This window comes from Eucalyptus grandis, chromosome 9 (genome assembly GCF_016545825.1).
Source record: "Eucalyptus grandis isolate ANBG69807.140 chromosome 9, ASM1654582v1, whole genome shotgun sequence".
Taxonomy (NCBI): domain Eukaryota; kingdom Viridiplantae; phylum Streptophyta; class Magnoliopsida; order Myrtales; family Myrtaceae; genus Eucalyptus; species Eucalyptus grandis.
Genome location: NC_052620.1, coordinates 24,064,665 through 24,073,447, shown reverse-complemented (window position 1 = coordinate 24,073,447; position 8,783 = coordinate 24,064,665). Strand labels below are relative to the sequence as shown.

Sequence of the window (8,783 nt, the reverse complement as noted above, 5' to 3'; positions counted from 1 at the left end):
TTTGGACAAAGTGGGTACAGTTGGCTGAAATAATGTGCCCCATCATGGGAAAAAGTTCGTATTAAATACCTAACGTATTAAAATATGAATAGACCCATGGACTAGTTGAATTCTATTGCTAGCATTCTCTTCTGTTGCTAGCATCGCATGGACCTTTTCCATCGGTACCACTTCAATTGTATTAGATGATGTGAAGCCCACAGGAAATCCACTTAATCCATATAATTGCCGATCGCGATTCACTGGGTCCATCACAGATCAAGTCCAACCAAAAATCTTGCATTTAAAATGAGGAATGAACACAGCTGAGCAACAAATGGACAAGAAAAGAGGACCCATAGCTCCCTTGAACTCTATCGCTACTCATTAGTCGTTCACTTTCTTTATTCCACACGATTGTATGAAATAACCCACCACCTAGCTATTTATTTGTCTGCTTCTGCCCACATTCCTTGTCTATCTTCTTCATTTCATTCAACGTGATTCACGCCCATTCTTGATTCGTAAGATAAGTCCGAGAATAAATCATTGGTTTATCAGCCTTCGTTGGTGAGTCGCTCTCGAGTTCTCAACAGCTGGGATTGATTCTCTCTCGGGAAAGCGCTCTATTATTCAGCATCTTTATTGTCTGCTTCATTACTTATCCTGTTGGAGCTTGATCAAATTAGAGGTATTATCAGTTATTCTTAACAATTTTTGCATCACTCACATTTAGTGTCACAACCTTCCCAAACTTTTTCAATCACAACTTGATATTCAATTCAATCATAATGTTTATCTTATTTTTTGGAGTCGCCACTAATTGATTATGGGTTGACTAAACACCCAAATAAAATATGGAAGTAATTTTACTTTTGCGAATCAAAGATTTGATGAATTCAAGAGCTTGGTTAGACAAGATTAATCTAACACCCTTCCAATATATTTTCTCTCGATTTTGAAAATGTTTTGTACATAGTCTATATCCATTTTTATCCTATGCCACTAATATGAAAGAGATGGTCATGTGAATGTCAAATTAATATTAAAAAAATCAATAATCAAACAGTAAATGAATAATGGATAGAATAAAGAATTTGGAAGGCACAAGTAAGCCGAATCAGATATGAATAAGCTTGACAAATAATTTCACTACATAAAGTCTAATATGAACAATATGTTCGACTACAAACTTAGTACTCACCTAAGTAATACCGATATTGACATGTGATACACGACACTACAAACGTGACACGTTGACATGTTTTTTAAAAAAAAATAATTCAAATATGTTAGAACATATTGTAGATTAAATGTATATTTTTATAATTCTTTGCAAAATGGCCCTTCTTGTCGTTGATAAATTATTATTTTTATGATTATTTTTATCAAATTAATTCAAATAATAATAATAATAATAATAATAATAATAATAATAATAATAATAATAATAATAATAATAATAATAATAATAATAATAATAATAATAATAATAAAGTCTAAAATGAATTTACACTAAATGCATTAATCCACCGCTTGTTAATATCATTTATTATTTCAATTTGATAAATTCAACTCAATTCCAATAATCCACAAAACTTGGAAAAAAAAACAAGCAATTCACATTTTGAACTCATGTGTTAGAGCATGTTGGAAGAGAAAAGAAAAGAAAAACTTAGGAGGTGAATTGTGTATCACGAGAAGTGAGAACTAGAAGAAAAGAGAAAACTGGGTTTTTCTTCTTCCTATTTATTAGTTTTATTATTTTTTATGTTTACATTTTGACCCCTTATTGATTGAAATTTTTTAAAATCGACCATGTCCATGTCGAAATCACGTGTTGGAATTTTAAACTTGCATGTTGCAATTCTGAACCCGCGTATTGGAGAGTGTTGGGAGAGCTAACCAAATGTCGAATTTTCCAACATTTATTGACCAAGTGTTGGACACATGTCAAAGTGTCCGACATGATATAAAAGCTTTCGAAAAATGTTAATGATTTTTAAGTACTCACGAGGTGAAAAAAATAGATCATTGTAAGTGATTAAATCCAGGAAAGGCCTCAGTTGCAGTATATGATAGAATTAAAATTATAAGATTTTTTAATATTACTATAAAATGCTTAAATGTTAAGCCAACGGAATAATAACTAAACAGTGCCACAACAGCGACCTGGGTTGCCCTATCAAGGCTGCAATCACGACCGACAGCCATGACCCTAGAGGCTGCGACGCCAGGACGATCGATCCGACCTCGTCACTGCTGTGATCAAGCCATGGGAGGAGTGAAGAACAGTCAACTCCTCGTCTAAGAGAGATGGATAAATGATTGAGAGGGTGGGCTCTCATTTCTAGAAAGATCGTTGTCTAAATTATTGATTAAGGAAATCAATTGCTAATTTCATTCTCACAATTTTGCAGAAAAATTCGGTTAACACCCCATGAATATAGTATGTACACTATGGGCATACATAATTATAGGTGGACAAAATCACGAGTCGCGCTATGAAAGATGATTGGCAGGAAATCAATGGATGTCTTACCTTCCAAATTTTATTTCAAATCGACAAGCCACTGATCAAATTGACGACCTCAATCTTTATCAACTTCATTGGCTCTTTGGAGAAGCAAAATTGCATCAACGGAAGTCATTGGATCAGCTGGACAAGGCTAGAAGGACTTTTACTGCTCTAGCGAGAGAAGAAAAACTTCCTCATGAGCTTTCAAGATTCGAGTTTGCTATATGTAATCACGGATGCAACTAACTTCAAGACAGAAGTAAGCTTGAATTACATATGTTCACAAAGCTCTCCCAAAATGAATTGATTACATAAGATGAACTACAAGAAGGTATAATTAGACATAAATCTCCTGACTTGAATACTCTTTATTCGCTGAAAACATCCTCGAGACGGTGGAACCGACTAGATAGGGTAACGAGCCAAAAACCGGTCGAACATGGCAAGTGTTTCCTTGTGCTTGTACTCTGGAGCTGTGTGACCAGCGCCCTGTTTCACGAAAACCATGAAGTAATTTCAGTTTCGTTTCTTTCCATGTCTCATGAACTATGAAAGAGCGAAACGAAACTCAATTTGCTTCTCTCACCTTCACGGTCACGTAGGTCAGGCGGAAGTGATCGTTCATGAACTTCACTTGGTACCTGGAAAACATTCGAGGATTGCATAAAATTACGATGGGCATTTGGCTCGGTTCAACTTCAACCGCAGTTCACATTATGGCAACTTACCCTGCAATTTGTCCATCGACATACCACGCCCTCCATTCGTCGAAGACGGCCACTCCCAATGATTTTATCCAGCTCAGGGTTCCAATCCATGGAACTGAGACGTCATGGTCACCGCTGCGAGGTACAACATACACTGAGCATGGAGTTTGATTGTGAGCCCTATCTATCAAAGGTGCAACCAATTTGTTAATTATGGCTTTTTTTATTCAGGACACCTTTACTGGATACGGGTTACTTCTTCAGGTTTACTGGAAATTAATGGAATTCAGATCAAGAAAAGTGCAGGGAGTTTTCTGAATCATTTGTCTCTGGTAACCCATGAACAACCAAGGAGTGGATTTAAGTGAGCAAAACAATTCAGGCAACAGAATTATGTCTAAAGCTTCATTTATTCACTATAATCACAGGGTTGACATTTTCATTTCTCGCATCAAAGTGTGTTGGGCAGTGAGCTAACTGTCCCGTTTGATGTGAAAATTCAGGTTACCTATATATGAGAGCACGGAGACCGGTCTCAGAGAGATTTTTGTGATAGGCAATGGAACTGGTGACTTCCTCGGTGTAGGTCGAGAAGTTTTTCGGGCATCTTTTCCATCCATCTGTAGGGACACTTTCCTGATTGGAAGTACTCCATAATGTTAATGAATCTATCCAGGAAGTCACTGTAAATTACTCTTGTTTGCAATTCATTGACATACCGGTCTGACATACAAAGCCTCTTGCACTCTTTCATCATTTAACCACTTGTAGGCCATCACATATGTAAACCCCTGCATAAACCGTCAAACAAGCTCAACAAAATCGGATTGAGAATAGGGAAAAAGGATGGGGACAAGGAAGAGGAGGAAGAGGAGAAGTCTGTCTACTCTGCACGGCAATTCGGGAAGTCTGCTGTTGGAGAGGATATTATCTATAGTTTCTGCTTCTTGAACTCTCAAATCCCATTCCAGCTCCCTCCGCCTCTTAGATGAGAAGGCGCATTGCGGTTCCAAGATTTGGCAAAGATTGATTTGTAAAAGGCACTGCATAAATGACACAATCGATTGGATCAGTACTGGCATCCCGGCACAATGGCATTAAGGCACAGAAAGGAAAAGCCAATGTGGCTAGTATGTTCGCTTGGGATGAGCTGGACCTCTTTGATCAATTGTAGTGTTGCTACGCAGGCAGTATTGTTTGCATCCACGTCGATGTAATTGCCTCCACAATATTCTTTAGCATCCTGAGAGAAATCAGAATTGATAAGTTCAATGTATATGGTAAATGGGGAAATTTTGATACATGAGGTAAAAAATGAAGTGACATAAACTAGAAAAGGTTACTGATGATATAATGTGAAGCATCTCTTAAAATTTTTTATGCCAGACTATAAGATTTGAGTTTCTTTTGGATATGATTTCCTTCTGGTTATCTTGAGCTCAACATTATTCCAGAAAATCATAAAGCAGAAAGACAACCCTTAAGCAAAAACTGTCCTGTTTTAAGCAGAACTGCATCTAAGTACATTGCACTAGGAAGACATGCTGCGCTTTTCGTGCGCAGAAAGACAACCCTTAAGCAAAAATTGTCCCGTTTTAAGCAACCAAACATCTGCGGATCCAATCACAATCTTATAATAAGAACAAGAGATATTTCTCGATCAATCTCACGAGGAAGACATGCTTCGCTTTTCATGTCTTTCCAATCAACAATGCATTCATGCAATTATTCTGTGAAATCACTTTCCAACATGAGAAAAGGAGAAGCATACAAAAGAGCATAGGGAAAATTTTACCTCATAATATTCATCTGATATAAGGTTCACACGATGAACATAAGGAATCCTTGAATTCATATCAATGAAGTCATCGGTCACTGGGTTCCCGAGCAAATACCCCTATTCAGAAGTTGAATCAAGAAAAATAGCTTGTTAGGTTTCACACTTTGTGTAGATATGTCCAACTAACTCGACAAGCTAAATAAATTTGGTCAAGGCTAAGCCAAGAAGGAAACATACTTGGAGTTCCATCTTAGGCCTTACTCCTGCCTCTATGCCTGCAATCCCACAAAATCAGCTTAAAATTTCCACGGTGAAAGTCGGTAAGATCAGCATAAAAAGTTGAGGCGACATGAACTGTGTGAAAAGAAGCTACCTTCCAGTATATTTTTCACCACAATAGGAAGAGTTATGCCTGAGTATGAGTCACCGCCAACGTAGAGTTCATTTCCAAGGAATTGTGGGTGAGAAAGGAGCCACTGAAACATAAAGCAACCTCAAGTTTTATCGTCAATGATATGATCAGAGGTTAAATTTAAGCAAAAGTAGCTCAATCTTGAGCACTAGCAGATAGTGTCAGCCGACATCTTTTAGTACCTTCCTCAGGAAAGTGTAATACTGGTACGCCGATTCTATGTCAGAGGTGTATTTACCCTCTTCGGTTGTCGCATATGAGAATCCAGCTCCCACGGGCGCGTCAATGAATATTATGTTGGCAGCCTAAAGTCAATTTACGATTTACAAGATGAAATAAGAGTCAGGGCAATCCCAGAATTTACTGAGAACTTTCACGAGGAAAGGAGAGGAAATTTTCGCACCTGGGTCCATGAGTATTTGTTGATTAGAAGAGAGGGCAAGGTGCCATTGTAAGTTCCATAATCGAAAGTCAAAGGGCCTGCACAGAAGTCCCAAATTCAAAATGGTTGAAGCGATTTTCTCGGCATGATTCTCTCCATTTCGCTCGTTTTTCTTATTTTCCAGCAATCTGTACTTTTCGGGGCTCATTCCTAATACGAGAGGCCTCAGAACAAGAAGAATCAGCGCATTTATTGGGAGTATGCTCTCTCCTCTCAGAGTCCCGCTTGAACAGATAATCTTTTATCCGTTGGCTAACATAACATGCGAGGAGGAGGATTTATTGCCGGAGCAAGAACAAAATTTTGCTTGAGGTAAGATCCTTATTATAATCCCGAACCAAGTAATCAGGTTTTCCATTAGCACAATAATTTTCGTTTTGCCTTACCTTTAGTTTCGAGATGTAAGATCAAGTACACTGCACATGTAGAAGAACCAATTTATACGGTCCACATGAGGCTTGGCATGTGGGTTCTCCTATTGCTCGAACATTGCTTTTAGCAAGTACTTGAATTCCACACAACCCCAATTCTAATACTAACAAGTCACTGTCACTTAAAGGAACTAAATACGCATCTTTCTGCTCTTTCTTTAATCAGGGTACACAAACCATAACCACAACCTTGGATCCATGAAAGAAATGCAGATTCAGCAATACTTCAATTGCAAAGAGTTAAGATGAGCATGTTCACATTGTCTCAAGTAGTACTATTTGGCATAGTGGGAACTTTTTCACCCTCCCTAACACCTCCTCCTCCATTTACAACAGCACATCACAATCACATTTATGCAGGTCCATGACAGATCCTTATCTTGATCTAGCTAAACACATCGCATCCTCAACTCAAATTCTGTCCCCACAATCGCAAAAAGAAACTAATGTATTTTTCACCTGTCTTTCAAATGCTAAGGGTCCAACCATACCAGTACTTTGCAACTCTCAGGAAACATAAGGGAAAGGAAAAAGGGAACACCAAGGAACACTGACCGATTTCGAAGGCGAGGGCAGAGAAGCCAGAGCAGCCAGGGCCACCAGTCATCCAGAAAACAAGAGGATCATTGGCAGGGTCTCTCTGTGACTCAATGAAGTAGTAGAACAACTGCACATCATCTATTTCATTCACCCCTATGTACCTGCATTTTCCATCAAAATCTCGCACTCTGAATTTTCCCCAAAAACGGAGGAAAAAGTTCGGTAAAAACCCATTAAACCATAAATGCAAGAACCGACCCAGTTTCTAGCGTGAAGGGGAGTTTCCCGGGAAACCCAGGAAGAGTCTCTATTATGTTCTGAGACGTTGCAGCTCCAGCAAGAAGCAACACCAGCAACACGCTCATCCATTTCTGGCTTCTTGAATGGAACCCCATCGGCTTTCGCTTTGGTCTTTCCCCACTTCCAAATGCTCTGTTTTCTTTCCTCACGTGGTGCCTTCCCCCTCAAAGAAACTGAAAGGGAATGACCAGAGTCGGTATATGATCCAGTGAGCTCGGGGGGGACTCACTGGTGACTCCGATCGGTACAACGTATGGGTGAGTTTGAATATGGGCTTTTAAGTGTCCATGTATGGAGCAAAGAACTTAAAATGTAGCACGTGGATTGGCGGATTTGGGGGGAAAGTTAGAATGAAAGTTAGGTGCAACCTTTGATCTGGTCAAGCTCACCTTCAACTGCCGCTGTGGCAATCTAGGACACTCTTCCTTGCCTGCTCGTTCAAAGTGTATGACTTGGTTTACGGTATTCTTCGAGTCTGTGACTACCCGGTTCAACAAACCTTCTACGTTACAGTAACCGTAGCCAGGCAGGTGCGGGCGATCTTGGTGCGGAAGGGTCATTACTCCTAGCAAACTCTAGATTTCAGATTAAGTTGTTTTTATCGCCGTTCTTTCTTTCTCTTTAAGAAATAAGAGCACCTATTAAGAAAACAGAATGATTTGATCGATCAAGTTCCTGAATTTTTCTTGTACGATCGGACTTCAAGTTGAGTGACTTTTCTTTCACGGTCTTTAGGATGTTTAAACATGGTACGGCATTGCGAATTGAAGCACCGCCATTGATTCTTGATTTACCGGAGTGCCCAAAAATTGGCAAGTACAACTCGTGCCCAATCTTGTCGGCTTTTCTTTGTTTTTTTCTTGGTGGTGTGGTCAAACTCGTTGGGTTTTAATGCCCAGAAAGGAAACGAGCGGTTCTCCGCAAGGATTTGCACGTGGCATTCCTACCAGTCTCTTTCGTGGGTTCGGTGCTGTACAGTAGACGGCGGCCCACGGATATATTTTAATCTTAAGACTACTTGCGGTAGTTATAATTTATTAATCTCTGATTTTCGGATGCTAAGCCAAATGAGAAGCGGGTACCCTCCTAATGTTCAACTCATGCAATTGAGTTTATCATAAAGACGATCAAATCTAAACGTGCGTAAACCACCGACAGACACTGACGGGAGTAAATCATAAGACGTGTTTAGATGTTGCAGCAAGATAATATAAGGTATTATTAACTTCCCGTACGATTAATTTGATGGCAAGGTGTTTCGGTTTGAGAAATAATAACCAAGTTAGTATCTGAAATTGTCCAGAAAGTCTTAAATCTATTACAAGGTGGTCGACTCAATTCTAAACTTTTCAACTATACTTATTAAGCACCGGGATTCGCCCCAGTGGCCACCCTTCTAACATGGAAGGGGGATGTGAGGAGTTCAAATTCCTACATTCTCAGGGAGAGATGGGGTGGAGACGCGTAAGTTTCAGGAGTGGGTTTCGACTCCCACGCCCTGCAATAGGTAGGGCAAAAGTCTGAGAGTGGGTGTAGAGTAGGAATAGAGTAGGGACCGACAAAAAAAAAAAAAAAAAACTGTACCTATTTAATTCTAAACATATTCTCAATTTGCCAATTTAGTATTTCCAATCAATTTTGGTCGAAAATTGATGATGTGAACATTGGCAATTT

At 39.2% G+C, this 8,783-nt stretch overlaps 1 protein-coding gene across 1 annotated transcript; it reads right to left on the bottom strand.

Moving 5' to 3' along the window:
- Positions 1-2,563: 2,563 nt before the first annotated feature.
- LOC104418642 (serine carboxypeptidase-like 13) lies at positions 2,564-7,388 on the bottom strand. Its single transcript, XM_010030036.3, has 14 exons — positions 7,068-7,388; positions 6,825-6,970; positions 5,800-5,876; positions 5,579-5,701; positions 5,358-5,460; positions 5,222-5,259; positions 5,000-5,101; positions 4,361-4,447; positions 4,092-4,247; positions 3,924-3,995; positions 3,713-3,840; positions 3,226-3,339; positions 3,084-3,138; positions 2,564-2,986 (listed from the first exon to the last, which is right to left on the bottom strand). Exons 1-14 carry the CDS (start codon positions 7,202-7,204, stop codon positions 2,903-2,905), a joined length of 1,422 nt encoding a protein of 473 aa, XP_010028338.2. The 5' UTR covers positions 7,205-7,388; the 3' UTR covers positions 2,564-2,902.
- Between the last annotated feature and the right edge of the window lie 1,395 nt (positions 7,389-8,783).